We start from the raw sequence: 23,360 nt of genomic DNA on the forward strand, positions 1-23,360 counted from the left end.
ATTTTGAAGTTAAAAGTACTTTTAAAATGCACACCTGAACATAGGATTGTTGATTTCTCTGTTCATAATCATAGCTTCAAACATTGGCCCTTCACGTACAACAAACTCTATCATGCGATGTATCAGGGCGAGCAAATTCCTACAACAACAACACAGTTAAAGAAAATGGATTCAGACCTACCACTATATAAAACTACACTTGATCTAAGTTACTATAATTGCGCAGGAAAAGATTATTTTGCTGACTAATATGGAATTTCAAACAAAAAAGTAACCTGGAGCATATGTTAAAGCCTTGTGCATTAAGGGGGGACAGGGCAGTGGGGGCAGGGGAGTGGGAAAGGAAGGAAAGGTGAAGGGAGGGTGGGAGACCACAACACAGCCTCATAGTAGTAAAGACTTAATTTTCTAAGTGCCACTTAATTTTATTTTCTAAATGCAAAACATTAAATTATGAATTACAACTAACTGGGAAGCAGTAAATACATAAAATCAGTACCTCAGAGCTTACATGTTATCATAACCATCTAAAAGCTTACATACTATGTTTTAAAAGAAAATATCCCTAAAACAGGCACTTCTGAGGTGGTACTGAAATGTTATAACCATGACTATAATTTATAAAAATGCAAAACTATTTAACAAGTTTAAGGCCTGACTTAATAAAAAATCCATCTCATGCCTGTGTTTTTCTGGTACACATATACCAGATGGAGTTTTTATTGAATCTGACCTTTAATGAGGCAACATCCCTTTGGATCACACTTCAAACTAGTTCATATCATTCCTGAAACGTATAATTCTGCCTATATATTAATTATGAGTCAGTGAAGCAATTATAGTGCCAAAGCTTTAAATGAATGGGAGTCTTACTCTGTCCAAAATATTCCAATATGGGGACACGGTGAGATGCCCGCTTCATTTTCCATGCCAATTATTTTCTAATACTTAAGCCAAAAATAAACATTTATAACTTTATAGTGCAGTCATTTTATTGGTTGGACTCATAGAAAAACTTTATTTTTAATATCTAAAGCTGGGTGCTAAAATCATGTGATATTAGACTCCAAACACAATTTTAGACACTGATTATGTTGTCAGGCAAACATGATTTCTCATTTCACCAGTCCCCCAGCATACAGAGTTGCCAAATAACAATTGGGAAAGCAAAAGGATATTGGCTCTTAGTACAAGGCACACACTAAATTACACCTTTAGCATTCCCAGTTCAAATTAAGTTCGTGTAACTGCTAGAATATAAATAAGTATATCGTTATAGAACAACAGATTTTTCATTTGGCTCTATAATGCCCTGCTTCAAAATACATAAATAAAATAATTTATCTTATGGTGATTATAGCTATTTTCTCACAGTTTTCAAACAGACCTACTTAAGTGGACACTAAAATCTCTGCATAGTAGAAAAAATTAATTTAAGCCTAAAGGTCAAAAAAATTGTAGGACGGTTTAAATCTTTACTAAGGGGAAACTACACATTTAAAACTATTACTTCAACCTTAAGATGTTAAAAGACCAAAAGCATCACTTAATTTTAAATCTAAAAATTACTTTCCTTTCACAGAAATATTAAATGTTCTGCAAACATGCAGTTCTTGATATTCAAATGAGAATGCATTCTCAGCATCCATATAGTTAATGACGTTATTTTGAAGGAAGGGAGATAATGCAAAGTTATGACTCAGTTCCAAGGCCCCTACTGATATGAGCCAAATTAAAGCTAGGGGAAATTTTATGTGATTATCATAATATATAAAACCAAATGGGCAAATGCTAGATACATCCAGAAACTTGTGGGAATTAAGTCAAAAGCAACTTGACTTCAGCATTAAAGATAGATGAAAAATGGCTTGGCAAGTTTAAAACAGAAAATTCACACTAACGGTGAGTCAAGATTTTACAGCAAAATGTATATTCAACTGAAGTTTGGTTTATAAATAAGCGGAGCCACATGTGAGACTACTGGATATATTCTTTCTGAATGCTGTAAAATTACTTTCCTGCTAACACTTTATCAGTGGGGGGGTGGGGGGGTTGAAGGGGAACCACTACAGTTTTAAATAGGCTTGTAACTCTGATAAATCTATTTTTAGAAAATTTAGTTTAAAAAAGTTTTAAAATGTTTCATATGATTATTTAAAATCAAAATCTGACAATTAGTTGTTTGCTAACTTGAATTCAAGATTATTAAAGAATTATAATCATACTCTTTTTCCCTAAGGATTGTGTGTTTAAGGTCTTATTTAAAAAACAGTGACTAGTTTATATCAAAATTAAACAGTGTAGTACAAAAAGATGATCTACTTTAAAGTGCATTATTTTAAAATGGTAATTATCTTATTTTGAGCAACAAAAAAATGTCTCTCAGTTATAATAAAACCACATTTACTGGAGTCGATCGTACCAATGTCTGGTCAAAAACTGTATACTTTCCCAATCCATCCCATGATGTTTTCCTGGTCCCCCGCTGCCGCAGACAGTTCAGCTGGTGTTGCTCACCAAGGCCAATGTCAAAGAGAATTTGGTATTCTTTTGTGTTCATTTATTATCCAACCAGTGTGTGCTCCTGGGTTTGGGAAAAGGCTTAGCTTGACTGAGCAAGAGCAAACCTAGGGCGTGAGTTCTTCTGCTTTAATGTTATGTTAAAAAATAAAAAAAGGAAAAGAAAAAAATTCCAAGTATCTCTGTCATCGTGAAAAAAAGTTTACAGTATATCCCATGCTCATGAAAATGACTGCAATTTCTTCTTAATGTCAATTAGGAAAAAAACAAGCTGTGTCTTCAGTAAGGGAAACTCAAACCAAGGCTGTATATTAACTGTACATAATTCAGAAACCAAGAAAAAATACATTTGGGACTAACTGTAACACTATCTAGAATTTAAGATACGTTTAAAACACCTATCTTCCCATTGTAACAGGCTAACATCATTTGATCAATAATTCCAGATTAAATCTATTAAATACATTCTAATACTAAAAGTATAAGATTTTCTACATTGGCAAAAATAAAAACAAAAAGATAATGACATAAAAATACAAACTACATTAAAGTTAGTTAAATTTCACATATCCCCCCAAAAAGTACTGGGAAGGAACCATTGCTCAGTCAAGATATTACCTTTTCCTCAACACCATTCTTTTTTTAATTCAGAAGGGGATATTGTCTATATTTAGATCAGTAATAATAAAGAAAAACATGTACCTTTCTGTTGGGATAACCACTTTGACTATGGCTTGCGACAGAGTCTGTATATGAAGTCACATCAGATAATAAACATAGAATATGTGAGTATTGTTAACAAGTAACAAGCAAAAATATACATATGCATTGAAAATACTACACATCTAATCACAAGTTTTGCAGGCAATCACTGCATTTGAAGTAATTATACACTAAGCAATTACATAAATGCAAATGGATGTGTTCAGTGAACAATAAACGTTCACCAAATGCAAAGAATCAGAACATTCCTGCCAGAATGCACATCAATGCACTGGAATAGGTACTACACTGAGAATTATCAGATAAAGATTTTAATTTGTGAAATAATTAACTGTTTGTCTCTGACCATACAGTTCACTACTTTGTTCCCAAGCCTTTAAAACCAGCCCTGTCCTTTTAAGTGTAATTAATTCATAAGAGAACCAACAAATTCTTGAAACTTCAAATTAAGTTGGTTTTATGTTTAATAAAAAGAAAATACTCACCCTTTGCTTTTACTAGAGTAGTTAACTATTTTTTAAAAACCACATATGCTCTCAAATATTCTAATACCTCAGATCTTGAGAACTAAGTTAGCTAGCTGCCATTCAAACAGTTCAACTATTTAGGAGTCTTCCTAATTGAAAAGTCACTTAACCAAATATAAATTATCACTTTCTCAGAACAAAGTAAATTTAGATACTGCACTTAAGCAACCTGGACACAACAGTGGACAAAGAAAAAAAAAAAAAAACTTAACAAGTGGTCAAAAAAGGAAATGGTAGCCACAAATAAAAATATGACCTAGTATTTCAATACAGGGATTCCATGGGCTAAGGCAGGGAACACATCTACTTATTTCTTTTAAGAGTTGCCAAACAATTTATACACATATTTTCTATAAAATTGTCGAAAGAAATACTGGCACAGATTTAGTATTTACAAATTAGATGCGGCCCTATGTATTTTTTTAATTACCTTCTCAAAATCCTCCTTGTTTTTAGGTGGCGGTAACATAGGAGCATTGGGGTTCTTTAATCGCTCTCTAGGCTGCGCATTAAAAGGCAGTCCTGATGGAGGTGGGGGAAGCGTGTGTTCCATCATAGAAGGTGGAATGTATATTGGATGTGGAGGGATAGGTACAGCTTTACCCCAACCTAACTTCATTTCAAAAGACATAATCATCTTTCCTGTAAGAAAAGAAAGATCATTTTGGTAACCCTCGGAAGGAAATACAAAATTTGGGGTGAATTAGTTTTCATTTTCAGTCTTTTCATTTCTGATCTATTTTTCTCCCCTAGAATTTTTATAAACTTTTCAGAACCAAAGAACTCTGAATTCTGTAAGTGGATGATAAAGTTTCTTACCATTTAAATTTTTTAAAGCTCTTTCAGCATCTCTCCTATTCATAAATGCCACAAAGCCACAATTTCTCTCTCTTGCTCTTTCTTCATCAGTTCTAGGCCACATAATTTTGACACTGGCTAATGGCCCAAATCTTCCAAATTCCTGGCACAGCATTTCTTCATTCATCTATAAGAAGGCATGCAGAGTGTTTTGGTATGCAAAAACAGAAATAAAGGAAAAGAAAAAAAAAAATTTCTATGCAACAGAAAGCAAAGTAGCCTTTGTGGAATGAAACGTATTAATGCTACAATTTTCTATTCAAGTACTAAGAACCTTTAAGAACTCTGCACAGGTAAGAACACTTCTGTTTTACTTTAAGAAGTGACTAGGGGTGAGAAGTCCTAGTTGCTGCAGAAATCAAAACTCCCCCTTCCCTTCCCCTTTCCCCTTTTAGGATTCTGGATCCTAATAAGCTGTTCTACAGCGGTAGTTGGTTTTAGGGATTTAGCAGCACTTGTCAGGCAGGAGTGATTAACGCATTTAAGGAAAAAGTATTTGTCGGTTATGAACAGTAAAAAAAAAAAGGATCTCATCGCTTTTTCTCATTCAAGCGCCCAACTCCCAGTGTAATCCGAAACAGAGAAAACCAAAACCGCAAGCACGGAACAAGATCCAAAACAGATACAATTTTTAAAAGCACGTATTATATATAACAAACACTACATCTTCATAACACAATTAGCAACACTGCACCGGGAAAGAAAGTAATGAAAATATAAAAAACAAAAGCACAAGTATTACTTTGCTTTTACAAGGAGAAAAAAGAAAAAAAAAACCCATAAGAAGCTGTGCATCAGAAACGGTGGTCTCAAAAGAACGTTTCCCAGCACCAGACATGTCCTGATCTGATAAACACGATTATAACAAAGTCAACACTTAATAAAGCATTTTAAATTCAAAGCAGACTAAGAAAAAATAAGCTCTTAAGAAACTGTAGCAAGATACTCTGGCCCAGACCAGTTGCGGGTGAAGTTTATAATTTTCCATGCTGTCTAGTTGCACCAGACACATTAACCTGAGGTTCCTGATTTTACTTCTTCATTGACTGACAAAGCCGTTTTCCTCCAAAAGTATGAGCCAAAATTCCTATTATGTTTCCAATATTACCTGTGGATTAATATTCCCAAGGTATAAATTAGTAGTGCTTGGATCTCCTACATCATGTGAGCCAGGAGCATAATCATCAAGAACTATGGACAAGAGGGGAAAAAAAGTTATAACCCATAAAATACAAAGTCTGAACAATTCTGGTTAATTAAAAGAGCAAAAAACTGTATTACCACCAGATGATCTATTTCTTCTTGAAGGCGCATCCACTTAAAAAGGAGGACAAGAAAATAATTCTTAGTTTTTAGAACAATTAATCACAAATATAAACATTAAAATAAATGTCACTTACTAGAACGACGCTGACCATCAGAATCTGACTGAGGAGGCTCAAATCGACTTAACCTGCCTTTTGTTTTGTGTCTTTCATCACGCTCTTCTTGAATTCTGTTGAAAACATTTAAAGTCACTAATAATGGGCCAAAATTTGCTTGTTTCGCATTTAATAAAAATACACCTGACCCAGGTACCACTTTCAAATAACTTGAAATATACGTGGGTAATCAAATGCCAATACTGACGACAACCTACATTACAGAGTCCTCAGCTATAACGAGCCAAGAGCAAATTTCTCATTTATCATATTAAAATGGAATATGAAGCTCATTTTTAAGGTGAGAAGGGAATTCGTCAAAAGCAGAGAATTTGTTATTTCTTGGCTAAGTTCCACCACCACCTCACAAGTGAGTACGTTGTTTCCACTGCAAACAGGACTCCGGACATTAGATAAATCAATTTAATTGAACCCACTTAATGCAAACAATCTAGATGCTGGATTAAAGGTTAATTTTCAAAACATACCTCACAAAATATCACTATGATGCCTAAAACGACCTCATGGTAAACTGGTTAGTAATAACTAATTGTACACTACATTCTTCATACCTGCATCTGTTAAGCATCAGCTCATACCTATGGTAGTTACCCTCCACACTATAAAACTTACTGTTTTAATTCTTCTTTGAAGAGTTCCAAATTGCTTTTTTTCTTTTCTTTCTCCCCTTTCTTCAGTGGCTATGAAGGATATGACAAGTTATACTTTAAACAAAACTAATGGTTCAATAATTAAATCATTTAAAAACCAGCTTTATTTTAGTGCCATTTCTATGGTCTAAAAACTTTACATAAAAAGAACACTTCTGTTACCACTAAATCTCCCTTCCTGCCTCTCCAAAATAACAATTGACGCTATCAGCAGTCTTAAAGGAGCCATTAAGTTTATCTCCCAAAGCTGACAATACTTAGGTCTGAATATTATGGGCGCAGGACGGGGGGCAAAATTAATAACCATAAAGTAACTCAACTGCCACACAAAGTAACTGCCACGAACAACTACCAAAAATATGCACTCTTCAAAGCAATCACCTTAAGAGGATATGAATTACTAAAACAATCCGTAACACCTTTAGAATCCCTCTTTTAAAATTGCTTTCAAGGGTTCCAAGACAATTTGATGGGGAAAGAATAGTCTTTTCGACAAATACCAAAGCCAAACCTAACGGTGTCGAGTCAATTCCAACTCAAAGTGACTGTATTAGACAGAGCAGAACCGCCCCCACAGGGCTTCCAAGGCTGTCGTCTTTACAGGGGCAGACTGCCGCCTCTCTCTCCCATGGAGCTGCTGGTGGGTTCTAACGGCCAACCCTTCAGTCAGCAGCCATGCGCTTAACCACTGCACCACCAGGGCTCCTTTTCAACAAACAGTACTGAAAATAGGACAACTGAATATCCACAAGCAAAGAATAAAGTTCAACCCCTACTTCACGCCACATACAAAATTAACTCAAAATGGAAATTAGACCTAAATTTAAGAGTTAAAGCTATAAAAGCCTAAAAACAAAACACACGAGTAAATTTTCATAACCCTGAACTAGGCAATGGTTCTTGGCTATAACACCAAAATCACAAGCCAAACCAAAAAACCAAACCCACCGCCGTCGAGTCGGCTCCAACTCAGCGACCCTAAAGGACGGAGCAGAAGTGCCCTTCATTTCCAAGGCGGGCCTGGTGGGCTCAAACTGCCAACCTTCTAGACAGCAGCTGCAGCACTTAATCACTATTAACAGTCAGAATCAACTCGATGGCAATGGGTAAAATCACAACAGACAAAAGAAAAAACACAGATAAAGGTTTTGTATTTCAAAGGACACCCTCAAGAAAATGAAAAGACAACCAACAGAATGAGCTGATAAGGAACTTGAAGACTATATAAAATAATCTTATAACTCAATAAAAAGGCAAGCAATCCAATTAAAAAACTGGCCAAGAATTTGAATAGACATTTCTCCAAAGAAGATATACAAGTGAATGAAGCATGAAAAGATGTTTAAAATTATCAGACACGAGGAAAATGCAAATCAAAATTACAATGAGATACAACTTCACATTTACTAAACGAAAATAATTGTATTTTTTTTAAAAAAAGACAATAACAAGTGTTGGTGAAAATGTGGAGAAATCATAATTCTCATACATTGCCTGTAGGACTATAAATTCGTACAGCCAATTTGGAAAAGAGTTTGGCAGATCCTCAAAAGGTTAAGCATAATTACCTTAAACAAACAAACAAACAAAAAACTCAAACCTGCTACCATTGGGTCAATTCCAATTCATGAGTTACAAAGCAGAACTGAGATCCATAGTTTTCTTGGTTGTAATCTATATGGAAGATTCCCAGGCCTTTCTTCTGTGGTGATGCTAGGTGAGTCTGAACTGCCAATCTTCAAGCGCAAACCACTCACACCACCCAGAGACCAAGAGGTACCATACGACCCAGCAACTCCACTCCTAGGTATACCATATTTTTATGCAAATAACACAGCCCTCTATGTTTGTCTGCCAACTGTGCCATCCGCCCATAAGGTATTTTCTTAAATACCACTATGCCAATTTTTTCACATGCTGCTGTAAAAAAAACTAGCATAGCATGCTTACAAAATGCCTCACAGGAGGAGGGCGCAGTGGCAAACACAGAAGGCTCGCATTATTTGCATAAAAATACAGTATATCCAAAAAAACTGAACACGCTTGTCCACACAAAAACCTGTACATGAATGTTCATGGCAGCATTACTCCTAATAGCTGAAAAGGTCAAACCACCCATCAAACTACAAGTGAATAAACAAAATGTGGTACAGGAATAAAACAATATTATTCGATCATAAAAAGGAAGGAAGTAATGATACACACTACCAACATGGATGAGTCCTGAAAACATTATGCTAAGTGAGAAAGCCAGATTAAAAAAAAAGACTATATGTTGTATGATTCCATTTGTATGAAATCCAGAGACAGAAAATAGAGTAGCGGTTGCCAGGGACTGGGGTAAATGGGGAATGCCTGCTAAGGAGCACAGGTTTCTTTCTGGGATGATGAAAATGTTCTAATGGGATACGTTCTAAAAACAGATAGCAATAATTATTTTGCACAACTCTTTGAAAATACTAGAAAATCACTGAATTGCACACTTTTAAAAGGGTGAATTTTATTGGAATATGAATTTTATCTCGATAAAGCTACTATTTGAAAAAATTGCTTTCAGAGATATTTTAAAAGCCACACAAGAACTCCTTATTCAATATAATCATATGTATTCACCAAATCAGAAACCCTGGTGGCATAGTGGTTAAGTGCTACAGCTGTTAACCAAGAGGTTTGCAGTCCGAATCCGCCAGGCGCTCCTCAGAAACTCTACGGGGCAGTTCCATTCTGTCCTATAGAGTCACTATGAGTCAGAATCGACTCAACGGCAGTGGGTTTATTCACCAAATCTGGCACCAAATGAACTGACCCACATCTATTCCTATCCCCCAAAAAACTTCGCCCTCAAAGAACAAAATTTTTCTAACACTGAGAATACTTAAAAGAAAATGCCACTCATTCCGATAATAATTCCAAAAAAGTTCCAAGAATATTCTGGGCAAGAGAGACATTGTTGGAATACATGTATCGTCTTCCAAAATTAACTCACATTATAACCCAGTGCCATCGAGTCGATTCCGACTCAGCGACCCTATAGAACAGAGTAGAACTGCCCTACAGAGTTTCCAAGGAGCGCCTGGCAGATTCGAACTGCCGGCCCTTTGGTTAGCAGCCGTAGCACGTAACCACTACACCACCAGGGTTTCCACTCACATTATAGACGGTAATATAACTTAAACGCCTCACTTCACAATTTTTTTTTAAAAGAACTTCATTATTTTACATCTATATCTAGAATGACAGTCAATCGCTGACTTACATTAATTGAAACCACAACTACGAAATAAGAATTACACGTGTCTATATACCAGCTCAGCCCAGAGAAACATGCCCTAAGTTCAGTAGCAGCACACCGAGATGCTACGAGTATAGTGACAACAAACGGTCACTGCTCGAAGAACATGAACGAATATTAACTACATGCCCTATTCTAATTTTATCATCTATCATCGTCTAAGTAGCTTACTAGGTTAGAAAGATTAAAACTCAACCTCTACCCCGAAAAATTAAAAACAAAAAGCCAAAGTCCTGCTTACAGTGGAAGTACTGACAGTGTCATTGGCAGCATCATCTCTGAACACAAACATAAATTATTTAAGTATAACTTACAGGCTTTTTGGTTTCTATCACAAGAAGAGACGGTGGTCTTTCATTGGATGACTGATTTGGAGGATTTTTTTGATCTGCAAATCTTGAAGAAGGCTTATAGATTTTACCTCGTTTTTCATCTGTTTCATGTTCTTCTGAAATTTAAAATATTAAGTTTCAAAACTAATTCCGTATTATTTGGATTTTATTCACTCACTAGTTCTACTTAAAAATAAACAAAAATAGAATGCTTTCAGTATTAAGATTTACCACTACTGACAAAATTAAGTTAAATTCTGGTATTACTGTCCTCTTCTCAAAAACATTAATCATTTAGAGTAAAATTATGAAATATATTAAAATTTTTCCAAATGCTCTGCAGCTTCCAAACCAGAAAGGTACATTGTTTTCAAAAGTTATCTGGCTCCAATTTCTCATTAATTCACTTTAGCCATTTATTTTGTCAGGTAATATCACCACTAGAGGGTGCTAATCAAAAGGAAATGTGAAACCCAAAAGCAACCAAACTTCTCTCCTAAGTACCTATTTATAGCCCCTCAGTCAAGGCTTGGGTTTGCTCAAAGACAATACCCACACTTACCTTTAGCTGCATTAACAACACCTCCTCGCACAAATGTTTTCACTTTATTACCATCACTTCCTTCAAAAGCAGCAAGAAATTCCTCATAGATCTCAGCAGCTGCCTTTTCATCCTCCTAATATACATAAAGATATAAATTTACTTATCAAATAATATAAAAACCATTTTTGTATATATGGTTAAATTCATCAGAGAATAATGCAAACAAAGCCTCCTCTCCTGGACTACCACAACTACCACAACCTCCCCTAGGCTGAGTCCGGCACAACCAAATGGTGCCTGGCTACCACCACGACTGCTCTACCAGGGATCATAACAGGCAGTCCCAGGCAGAGATGGAGAAAAATGTAGAACAAAATTCTAACTCACAAAAAAAAAAAACTCACTGGTCTGACAGAGACTGGAGAAACCCCACGAGTATGGCCCCTGGACACCCTTTTAACTTAGTACTTAAGTCACTCCTGAGGTTCACCCTTCCACCAAAGATTAGACAAGCTCATGAAACAAACAGTAATACACGTAGCTCAATCATGCATGACCCTAAATGGACACACCAGCCCAGGGGCAAGGATAAGAAGGCAGGAGGGGACAGGAAAGTTGGACAAATGGAAATGGCGAACCCAAGGTCAAGAAGATGAAAGGGTTGACATATCGTGGGGTTGGCAACCAATGTCACAAAACGCTGTGTATTAATTGTTAAATGAGAAACTAATATACTCTGTAAGCCATCAAAAGCAGAATTAAAAAAAAAAAATCTCCCTTCCCTGGAAAAAACAGTCTTAATAAGTAGTGATACTAATCCTTAGTTTAAAAAACAAAAAAAACACCAAACCTCTTGCCATAGCAACCTTATAGGACAGAGTAGAACTATCCCATAGGGTTTCCAAGGAGCAGCTGGTAGATTCAAACTGCCAACCTTGTGGTTAGCAGCCAAGCTCTTAACCACTGTTAAGTCACCAGGACTCCAATGCTTAGTAGATATCAGATATTAATTAATATTGAAACCAAAAGAAGCTCTGCTTCTCTACTGGCAATTTGTGAAACAAGAAAAGGATCTACTAAGTATAAGCTGACATGTAAATTTGTTTAGAGACAATTCAAGTGCCAAACTATAAGACCATGGACTATACGAAGACACATTATACTACTACTGTTTATGAAGTTTCCAAGGCATGATTTAATCCAGTAAACAGAAAGGTTTACTTCTCAAACCATCCAAGATATGGATACAGTATTAGATACTGCTGCTACAATTTCTAAATTTCTACTCTTGACAGATGGTATTTATTAAAAAAAAAAAAAAAACAGGTCAGAACCTTATCATTTTCAATTATAAGTATTCTAAATGTCCCTAAAACACATATAAATAGAAAGGCCAGTGGAACAAAACGAACAATCCACAAATAAATATAATGGCTGCTGCCTGCCACTGACTACATTTCAATCCATAGCAATCCCATGTGACAGAGTAGAACTGCCCCTGCCCCATAGTCTTCTAGGCTATTATCTTTATGGGAGCAGATCACCAAGTCTTTCTTCCGCAGAGCTGCTGTCGGTGAGCAGTGAAGCGTTTAACCACTGCACAACTAGGGCTTCTTAATAAATACAACCACATGTAGAAGTTTAGTATTCAACAAAAGGGGGTTCTCAAATTAGTGGGGAATAGACAGATTTTTCAAAAAAAAAGTTAGGATAACAGGATAGCCATTTGAAGAAAAAAAAATGCACCAATTCATCCATCATACTGTACATCAGGATATATTCCAAATTAATCAGATTTTTTTTTTTTTTTTTTTAAATGAAACCATACAAGTATAGAAGAAAACATGGGGAAATTCCTGAGAATGGAGAAAAACTTGACTGGAGAACCAGAAACCAGAGGGAAAGACTGATAAACTTGACTATGTAAAAATAATTTTCTCATGAAAAAAAAAAAACACCACCAGAAGCAAAATAAAAGCACAACTGGCAAACTGAGAAAAAACACCATACTCTGCATCAGAGACCAAGTGTTAATTTGCTTAATATAGACTCTAACAATAGAGATGACCTATTAACTTATAGGAAAAAAGCAGACAGTTCACAGAAACAAACAAAAAAAAGCTGCTCAACCTTGCCCAGAGGAAAAATGCAAATTAAAAAGTACACCAAGAACCATTCTCCACCTAGCAAATTGGCAAAACTTCTTTCATAGCATCCTGTTGGCAACGCTATGGGGAAACCACTACTCATACACTGCCGATAGGAACGCAGAATCACCCTGTACCTCAGAGGGCAATATGACCATGTCTAGCAAAACCACATTTATGTGCTTACCGTTCATCCCGGTAATCTCACTTATAGGAATATTTTCCAAAGATACACTAGTAAAATTACAAAAGAAGAAGAAAGAAAAACCATATGAACAACACTAGTCTTAACAGCACTATCTATAATGGTAAAATACCAGACACAGATGCCCTCAGTATCATTTCAGTTGAAAAACTATTACACATCTACACAGCTATTTAAAACAAAAAAAAAAAGTGAGGAAAATTTCTATACACTGCTATAAAATAATCTGAGATATAATTTTTGGTTAAAAAAAGGCAAGGCCAAGAAAAATGTACTGTGAATACCATGCTACTGTTAACCTAAGAAAGGGAAGTGGGGTATGACAAGTGTGCACGTACTTGCTTATATACAAAAAGAATAGACCAGAAAATAACCAAAATTTCTATACAGAAAGGAAGAGAGGAACAGGGTGAAGGGGGCAGGGGTAGAAGCTGGATCCTCTGAATATGCCCCATGTTACAGATTTGACTTGGGGGTGGGAGATGAGGATACCCTGGACGTGAACAATCTCTGGGAAACATTTCTCTCCTGCCTATACACTGATGGTCCCTTAGACACATTCATCTCCAAGGATAATTCAAAATACATTTTAAACATTACCTTTTTCTTTAATTCTTCTTGCTCCTTCTTACTTAGTGTTCGCTTAGCTGTACTCATTTTTCCAATACTGAATGCTTTAAGTTTGTTTTCTAGAACAGGCTATGAAAAGAAATGAAAAGCATACCTTTAAATATACATTCTTAATGCGATCTATAACTTTAATACACCTCAACTGATTACTAAGTCTTCTGAATAGGTGGCTTGTTTTAAAAAATGTTCGCTGTAAAGAAGCAGAGTTGGGGCTACTCTAAGCATCAAGTGGTGCTTTGGGCTTGATTCTGATATATGTATTCATCAAAGAATGTCTTTGTTAGCTCAAGGTCAGTAACACGTAAAGGCCATTTTTTTAAAAAAGGTAAGAAACAAAACAGAGAGCTAGTCATAGAACTCATGCAACCCACTTGCTGGCTGTAAGAATAAAAGACTTGAGGAGACAAAGCACAGGTGTTTCTAAGCAAAGGAAACAGAGCTAGAAAAGACACTCGGATAGGGCGACGGAGGCATACATCCCCACGGTCCCGCAGCAGGGATCTGAAACACTCAGATAGGGGAACGGAGGCACACATCCCCACGGTCCCGCAGCAGGGATCTGAAACACTCGGGGCAATGGGGGCACACATCCCCACGGTCCCACAGCAGGGATCTGAAAGACTCAGATAGGGCGACGGGGGCACACATCCCCACAGCCCCGCAGCAGGGACCTGAAACACTCAGAGATAGGGCAACGGGGGCATACAGTCCCGCAGCAGGGATCTGACTACCACCTATAACTCTCATTCCAGGTACCAGAAATGGCATCACTTCCTTCATAATTCAGTAAATTACCTCAATCTTCACCCACGATACCAACATTTATGAGCCTAACTTCATTTTCTTCATGCGGAATGTATCACCTACAGTATTTTCAGTTTCAGTTTAAGTAAAGCTACGCCATCTCATTTTGAATATAAGAAAATACTATTTTAATGAACTCTTCATTTATGTAAGTTAGAAACAATTTCCCTCTAAAACATGGCTTGAGTAAATTGTCTATAGACCTTTAGTTGTTTATCAGTTATTCATTTGAAAGTTATGATTTTGATTCAAAAATTTAAGAGAGGAATATTTATTAAATACAACCTAAAATATTAATCTGTAATTGAAATCTCAAAGTTTCTCTCTGCCCCCTACTAAAGTAAGTTATCCAATTAGAAAATTAGGCTTTGTTAAGTCCCTCATAATTAAATGAGCTTGCCCTTGAAGATGCCAAATGGAAGATTAATATTACTACAAATCATTTTAAAGTTATATTAAAATAATACTTTTGAGAAAAAATAAAACAGTACATAACCCAAAAGTCAATACTGGATTTCAAGAACAGATTCAAAGTAAATTTTTCCCATAATAGGAAAAAAAAAAAAAAAATCGCCATCATCAGCATCTTTAGTTTCAATGTTAAAAGCTGTAAAATCACACATAAATTCAGCAATGAGGATAATTCTGCAAACAATTTCTATCCGCAAACTTTATTTATATCCTAAGAGCTAAATTTAGATACCCAAGAAAGAAATGGTTAAGGAAATTACAGAATGTTTACTCAAAGGAATGCAATCATCCATTAAAAAGTATGTCTGTGCAATTTTTGCTAAAACAGAAGAAAGCTTAGAACTGAAAACAGGGTATTCTAAAATGTCCTTCTGTAAAATGGATATGAGAAAAATTAAAATATGCTTAGAAATATTACACAAAAAAATTGAAAAAGTTTGTAGTATTATTGGCTGCTGATGACTGTGTACTTTATGTATATTTTTCAAATATAACCATGAGAAAAAAATGTTTGAAATAGAAAAAAGACTGAAAGAGCACACGATCACTTTGCAGATGCATGAATACGGCAGCTCCTTTTCTATATCCCCACAGTGCCCCAGGCACGTCTGGAGAGAACAGCACCTGCTTGTGTCTGCTGCCCAGGGCTACACTACAAACTCTCTTGGACTAAGAACTGTGTTTTCATCATCTGTGTATTTTCAGTGACTAATATCTGGAACTTGGTTCAGTAAATGTATAATGAAAAGGAGGAAAGATAAATGTGATCATCAGTCATTTTACATCCAATGTCCTTCTTTGTTTTTTAAATGAAACATATTTCACATACAAGCTAAAGAACATTTCCTTACATGAACCTGAGTTTATCACAACCCTTTATAAAACAGAATACTATAAACGATGCTATAATTAATACATTTTCAGACAGTGTAATATGAAAAACAAGTAACAAAACTGAGATATTCAACCACTACAATCAAGGACAGGTTAAAATCATTCACTGTCTCTTTTTGTCTTTATCAATACTCACTCTTGAGGGATTCTGATGGGGAGAGTCACAGAGGTTTTCACGGGTATTTTCATTCCTATAATTATGTTTTCTTGGGCTCTTAGGTCGTGTCCGACTTGGCATATCACTATCTGAGGGTCCAGATGAATCCATCTTCAGAAAAAGTAAAACAAGGTTTTAAAAAATCAATACATATTATTGAAAACGAGAAATAGCCCAAATGTCGATAAATTTCATTATACACTATCAAAAATCATATCCCTCTGTGTCATCACTGATCTCATCAGAAAAGTCTTTTAAAAGTAAAGTTTTCAATAATTCTACTTTGTACTGGAAGGCTCAAGTTTTACTCTTAGCAACAAAGAGTAGCTTTCCTTGAAGTGTAACAGGTTCATTTTCTTCATTTTCGAGAAAAATGTCTGCCAAATACCTGTCTTATTAACCACAGTTTGTCAGCCATTCCTTTAAGTAAAAATATTCCATGAAAAAAAATCAATTAGTTAATTCCTCAGTTCAAACAATCACGTAAGTACTTTTTCCTCAACAAAAGAATCACACTTAGGTAAGCAGAAGTGCTTTATGCGTACTTCTCATTTCATTACACAGCATATTAAAAAGACCTATACAGAAGGCCAAGATCAAATAATATTAATACCATTTATTGCTTCATCAAGAACATCCTTAAGGGAAACTAGCGTATTTTTACTGTGTCTAGGGGTAAAGAATACAACGACTACTAGTACCTTTTGGTGCTACAGCCCTGACTTATGCTAAGTTGTCAACAGCTTACCCACCAGTTGCCTCTGCGCCTCAGTGCGAATGTCAACACAATGAAAAAGGCAAATAATGTCTTAGTACCACTGCAAAGGAACCGCAGTAGAACAGTGGTTAAGAGCTCGGTGGCTAACCAAAAGGTTGGCAGTTCAAATCCACCAGCCACTCCTTAAAAACCCTATGGGGCAGTTCTACTCTGTCCGATATGGTCGCTATGAGTCAGAATCAACTTAACAGCAATGGGTTTTTCTGGTTACCATTGCAAAAACAGATTTGAACTCACAGGCCCTCTGAAAGATTCTCAAAGGCCCTCAAGGGTCTGAGGATCACACTTTGAGCACTACTATTAACAACATATATAAAGGAATGTTGAATCCAGTGCTATTCAATGTCAAAAAAATTTAAATAAAAACTGTACACCATGCTCATTCTGGCAACACATACACTAAAATTAGAACAATGCAGAGATTGCATGGCCCCTATGCAAGGATAACATGCAAATCTGTGAAAACAAGTATATGTTCGTCAACAGAAAATAGCTGAATAAACAATTGTACCTCCCCACCACAGAACACTACGGTGCCATTAAAAAGAATATAATAGACATATGCCAGTTGACTTGCCAGAGATTTCCAACAGGTGTGCTGTGCAGTAAGAATGTGTATAATGCAATCCCATAGTAAATGTATTAATACACACCTTTATGTCTGTACAAAATCATGTAAGTACAATAAAAACAGGGAAATACACATACTAGGTTTTTAACATGGTTAGAGATGACCGCGAGAAGAACTTGAAAAAAAGGAGAGTGACTAGCAAAAAGGGTAAAAGAACTGGTTCTGCCTAGTTCAGTCATGGCCAATGAAGTGAAAGCCGAACAGACCTCAATTTTTAAAATGTGGGTGAACTGGAACGATAACTGGAACGGGAAAATTTACGGGTCAAAGCCCTGCTAGAAACTTAATAACCCTCTCAAAAAACAAGGGTAGCGTGGACACTGCATAGCAGAGTCCGAACAGCAATGCCCTGCTCAAAGACAGCGACTGACTATGCAGCTTTGAACGTGTGTCACTCTCCACAGTCCTGGCAACATCCAAGAGACTGCATCAGGCTCTTGAAAAAGCTCACCACACTTCTACCTGGTCTCCCATTCCAGGGCTTTGGCCTATAATTTTTCCCATTCCAGTTATAGTTCTGCATGCATCACCCAAATTCTAGAAATTCGGGTCTGTTCCAATTTTGCTTCTTTGGCCAAGAGAGAACCAGTCTGAAGCCCTGGCACGTACAATATAATCACATTTATTCATCAAGTAAAATCCCAGGTGTAGGGGTATGCAGAAAGAGAAATTAAATTTCAAAGAAAAAAAGACAAAGGTTATCTTTTATACTCACATGCGCGTCTGAAGATCCAGAAGAATGAACATCTGACGATCTTGTCTACAAGTATTAAAAATAAAGCCAATATTTAAATGATCAGAAAATGTCTTATTACGTTAACAAAACAGTATTTCTGATGTTATACAATGTTTCCAAACTTGTAACAATTTCTTCTAAGTTAATAAAACTGAACACCAGCAACCTGGCTTATAAAAAGATTGTGATCCAAAATAAGAGCGCAAGTTAATTCTTTAAAATTCAGAACGTATGCTTTCCAAAATAAGACATAAATGCTAACGGGACACATTTACCTTTTTATAGCATAGACTAGAAATTTAACCACCAGTTTTCCAACAGGATTTTTGTGCAAAAGCTCTCCTCAAGTCATAAGATACACTATCTACTGCCACAAAACTGCCGCAAGCAGCAATCTCTCATTACACAGCAAAAAAAAAAAAAGCTTCATAGGAAGCAGATTCTAGCAGCAAGAAAATCCACACAGAAGCCCTTGCTGGCTAGTAAGGGGTACGAATTCTACTTCAGAAATAGTACAAGAGAAAAAAAAAAAAAAAAAACCTGTTATCGAATTCCCCAACAGGCTACCGTGTACAACTTGTTTTTAGGGGCTGCTCCTACTCCAGCTTGCCACAGGCTAGCTGTTTGCACAGGAAGAGTTCAGTCCTCAAATAATGGCACTTCCCAAGAATGTCAACTGCTATAATTTGATCTTAGTTTTTCATAATTGATCTGCATTTCAGATTACATGTGACATACAATAATTTGTTTTTTCACTATGCATCTAAGGAAAAAGAAGCTGAAAGACTATTAACTAAAACACAGATGATAACTTTCTGAATTTTTAGAGGCCCAGAATTGAACTTCATTGCTGAGCTGTTTTTATTTTTGAAGGTCCTGGGTAGTAAGATTTCACAAGACATTATATTAATTTTCAAGAGAAAGCTGAAGATCTGTATGTTATAGAAAATGGTAAATATAGGAAGACTTCACATGGGTCTATACAGTATTGCCTTACCTTGTCTAAGCATAAAGCTAGGAGCAGCTGGTCAGATTATCATACTGAATCAATTTACTCCTCTGAACTCCACTGCAGAGGCCAAGGCAAAATCAGTTCAAGAAAACCAAACACTGAGGCACCTCCTACCCCCATTCTTCCTGTCTATCTTCTTTCTGTTCCTAACTTTTACTGGGTCCCCATCATTTACTTTCTCTCCCAGCTAACCGTTCCTGAAAGGTACACTGGTACAGAAGAAATTCTTTACGATATTTAAACTTAACTCTGTGAAATGCACTTTGAAACACACCTTGAAATGCATCCATTTCCAGGTACTCAGAACTCAGAAAATCCAAAAGAATAAAGCTTATCAACGCTTTTACTGTACTAAGATGATTCCTAATTTTTGACCTTCAATCTTAGTCCCAGTTCCTGGGCTCCAATCTGTTCTTAAATGGACTGGATGCCTCCGGCTCATCTTAACCTGAAATCCTTCTCGAGTTAGCCTCTCACCTTGACCTTCTCATTTCTGACACTGGGGTGGAACTCTCAATCACTCAATCTGGAAGTAATCTAACGTTAAGAGGAGCGCAAGCTCTGGAGCCAGACTTCTTGGGTGTGAAAGCTGGCTTTAGCATTTTACTAGCTTTGTAACCTTGGGCCTAGTTTCCTAGTCTATAGAACTTAAAAGAACCTGCCTCAGGATTGTTATGAAGGGCACATACGGGAGAAGCACTTACAACAGTGCTTAGAACATAGTAACTGGTCAATAAGTGTTAGCCCGTAGCAGCATTATAATAAAGTCATCCTAGACTACTCGCTACTACTTCTTTACTCCCATAACCAGTTGGTAAGTAGTCAGATTCCATTCACCCCACCTCTAACATAGCTCTTCCGTGAGGGCCCTTCTTATCCTTTATATAGACGCCACTGTGATTCAGCTCTTTCCTTTATTCAACCATTTACCTGGCAACTCCTATGAGACTGGTGCTGTATCTTGCATTGAAATACAAAGTAAAATAAGAGATATCCCCCCTCCCCCAGTTAGGAGCTAATCAAAGGGACACAAGCAAAACAAGGTGGATTGCCACAGAGCACAAAAAGGCAGGCAAATCTTAATGGAGATAAGGGACATTAGGAAAAGCTTCCCAGGAGAGGATCTTAGGTAAGACTTTTACGCAATCCTCAATATTTAACTGCACCACCGCAAATAACCTCCAAAACACTTCTCCTCACCCCCAAATCCTTCCCAAACGATGCACCCAGAACCACCTTTCCTAATGGACTTTTCTGACCAAAATTTCCAGGGCTCTATAATTTTATTCCCTCACATGCAAACTCCTCCACTATTTGGCGCCCACTTAACTTTCCAGTCTCAGCTCCTTTTATTCCTCGTGCAAGTGCAGTATGCACTGGCTAAACCAAATTATTTACAAATCCACCTTCCAGAAATTTCTATTTTCTCACCTCATCCATCACTTGTTTTAGAACGCAGAATCTACCCTTCCCCTAGTGGTGCAAGGGCTAAAGCGCTCAGCTGATATCCAGACAGTTGGCTGCTGGAACCTACCAGACCTGCTCCGCAGGAGAAACAAACTGGCGACCTGCCCCCATAAAGATTACGGCCTAGGAAACCTTATGGGGCAGTTCTACTCTGTCCTGTAAGATCGCTATGAGTCAGAATCAACTCAAGGACACTCAACAACAACCTCTCTACCCTTCACAACTCTATATGTTGTTCAAAGAGCCCAATCAATCAAATACCACTACGCTCTTGAAGCCTTTCCCATGCTCCATTCAACCAGCTGTCACTTGTTTCTCTAACTTCTAGAGACTTCTGATTTGTTGTTGGAATTCACCCAGGGACTCCAGAAGGAACTACAGAGGTTATCTAATTTAATCTCTTTATTTTATAATTAAGAGATGTTTAAGTGACTTTGCTGTTGTCAACAGTAGAAAACTTTCATATTTTACATTTTAAAATTAATGTTTTCCTTAATGTCTAGAAATATAATTAACATGTCAATAGGAATTTAACTACCAAAGAAGCAGAATGAGCAGGAAACGAAAGTATCTGTTCACTCCATCATCTGTATTGTAAGAAGTCCCTCATCTACTCTCCCCAGATAAAGGGAAATCGAACCAGAGATCAAAAGCTAGAAACTCCAAATATTGTACGTAGTATTTGCCAAAATGTTCTCTGACTCTCTCCAATAAATTCTGGGTTTCTGTTCCAAATAAAAAGCAACGGCCTGAATGTCATCACGATACCTGATGACTTAAGATTCTATATCTCAGGATTAAAATTTTTCCTGACATTTTGAGGACTTTGTATTTCCTGTAAAAACAACCAGAGAGGGGAAAGGAGCTAAGATTTGTTACGTTTATAAGATTTATTAATGTTACAGATATTAACTCCTCTAATCCTACATCGACCCTGTTTAAAAAAAGGAGAGAGATTATATCCATATTCTACCGTATTACAGGAGAAATTTGAAGCTCAAGAGTTTAAGCAATTTGCCTTAACATCACAAAATCTAGCTAGTTACCAAGCCAGAATTCAAATCCAAAACTCTTGTTTATTATCAAACTCCATAACCTTTCCAATATGCTATGCTTCCATATTAATGAAGGGCCCCGGTTAGCGGTTGGCTGCTAACCGAAAGTCTGGTGGTTTGAGCCCACCAGCAGCTCTGCTGGAGAAAAGACCTGGCGATCTGCTTCCATAAAGATCACAGCCTAGGAAACACTACAAAGAAGTTCTATTTCATCTGATAGGGTTGCTACAAGTCAGAGTCAACTGGATGGCACACAACAACAGCCATATTAATGGAAAAAAAATCATGTCAACATCATTTGATTACTGAGATATTGATTCCCTTTACAGACATTGATAAAAATCTATGAACAGCATCAAGAGATGATAACCTAAAGTGACATAAACTAAAAAAAATTTTATTACTGGAATACTCAATAACTTATACAGCCATACACAACCTTGAGAAGGAAGCCTGAACATGTACACTGAAATGTTTTTAATGTGTCCAAGGCCTCAAATAAGAGATACTTACTTCAACAAGAAACAAAAATTGTGAAATGTATGCATGAAACATTACTATGGATGTAGCTAGCTTTGGTATTTTCTATCGCCTCAAACGTACATGAAAGCTGGACAATGAATAAGGAAGACTGAAAAAGAAGTGATGCCTTTGAATTATGGTGTTGGCGAAGAATATCGAATATACCATGGACAGCCAAAACAACAAACAAATCTGTCTTGAAAGAAGTACAGTCAGAATGTTCCTTAGAAGCGGGGATGGTGAGACTTCATCTCACGTACTTTGGACATGTTATCAAAAGAGACCGGTCCCTGCAGAAGGACATTATTCCTCGTAGAAGGTCTGTGAAAGAGAAGAAGACCCTCAACAAGATGGTCGGACACAGTAGCCGCAAGAGTGGGCTCAAACACAGAAACAGTTGTGAGGATGGTGCAGGACCAGGCTGTATTTCCTTCTGTTGTGCACAGGGTCTCTATGAGTCAGAACTGATTTGAAGGCACTTTTTTTAAACAATAGGGTCGCTATGAGTCGGAATCGACTCAACGGCAGTGGGTTTGGTTTTTCTGGTCTAACAATAATATAATAGCAGCTTGCTTTACTAAGGCTCCTTAATACAAAATGGGCTGCTTTTAGCATGAGTCTGTTAAGGGGAAGAGTGGGCAGAAGAGTAAGGTACACACCTGTTTCTCTCCCTCACAAGACAGGGGAAGTGTGTTGGGGAGAGGAGGAACTGACACAGGGTTCCTTGATGTAATGCAGCCAAAACTGGCCTTCTACCATACTTTTTTACATAACTAAAAAAAAAAAAAAAAAATTTTTTTTTTTTTTTTTTTTTAAACTAAAGGTTGACTGGAAACCGTGGTGGCACGGTAGTTAAGACCTATAGCTGCTAATCAAAAGGTGAACAGTTCGAATCCACCAGGTGCTCCCTGGAAACCCCATGGGGCAGTTCTGCTCTGTCCTCTTGGGTGGCTATGAGTTGGA

The 23,360-nt window shown here is 36.8% G+C and overlaps 1 protein-coding gene and 1 non-coding gene across 4 annotated transcripts in view; one reads left to right on the plus strand and one right to left on the minus strand.

The window, feature by feature from the left end:
• Positions 1–23,360, minus strand: part of U2SURP (U2 snRNP associated SURP domain containing) — a 50,022-nt gene that overhangs the window by 25,299 nt on the left and 1,363 nt on the right. The window contains exons 2-14 of one of the 3 annotated variants that reach the window (XM_049867224.1): positions 18,321–18,365; positions 16,176–16,307; positions 13,841–13,939; positions 10,907–11,021; positions 10,327–10,460; positions 6,683–6,750; positions 6,029–6,123; positions 5,913–5,945; positions 5,737–5,819; positions 4,590–4,755; positions 4,201–4,412; positions 3,223–3,266; positions 35–139 (exon numbers count right to left, since the gene is read on the minus strand). In XM_049867224.1, the coding sequence (XP_049723181.1) occupies positions 35–139; positions 3,223–3,266; positions 4,201–4,412; positions 4,590–4,755; positions 5,737–5,819; positions 5,913–5,945; positions 6,029–6,123; positions 6,683–6,750; positions 10,327–10,460; positions 10,907–11,021; positions 13,841–13,939; positions 16,176–16,307; positions 18,321–18,365 (1,331 nt within the window). Of the gene's footprint in view, positions 1–34; positions 140–3,222; positions 3,267–4,200; positions 4,413–4,589; positions 4,756–5,736; positions 5,820–5,909; positions 5,946–6,028; positions 6,124–6,682; positions 6,751–10,326; positions 10,461–10,906; positions 11,022–13,840; positions 13,940–16,175; positions 16,308–18,320; positions 18,366–23,360 lie in introns of those variants that run through there. The other 2 variants (XM_049867223.1, XM_049867225.1) reach the window with 2 other exon arrangements.
• On the plus strand, positions 17,350–17,452 carry LOC126066638 (U6 spliceosomal RNA). Its single transcript, XR_007515216.1, has one exon. It is a non-coding gene; the product is annotated as a U6 spliceosomal RNA (small nuclear RNA).

This window comes from Elephas maximus, chromosome 23 (assembly GCF_024166365.1).
Source record: "Elephas maximus indicus isolate mEleMax1 chromosome 23, mEleMax1 primary haplotype, whole genome shotgun sequence".
NCBI lineage: Eukaryota > Metazoa > Chordata > Mammalia > Proboscidea > Elephantidae > Elephas > Elephas maximus.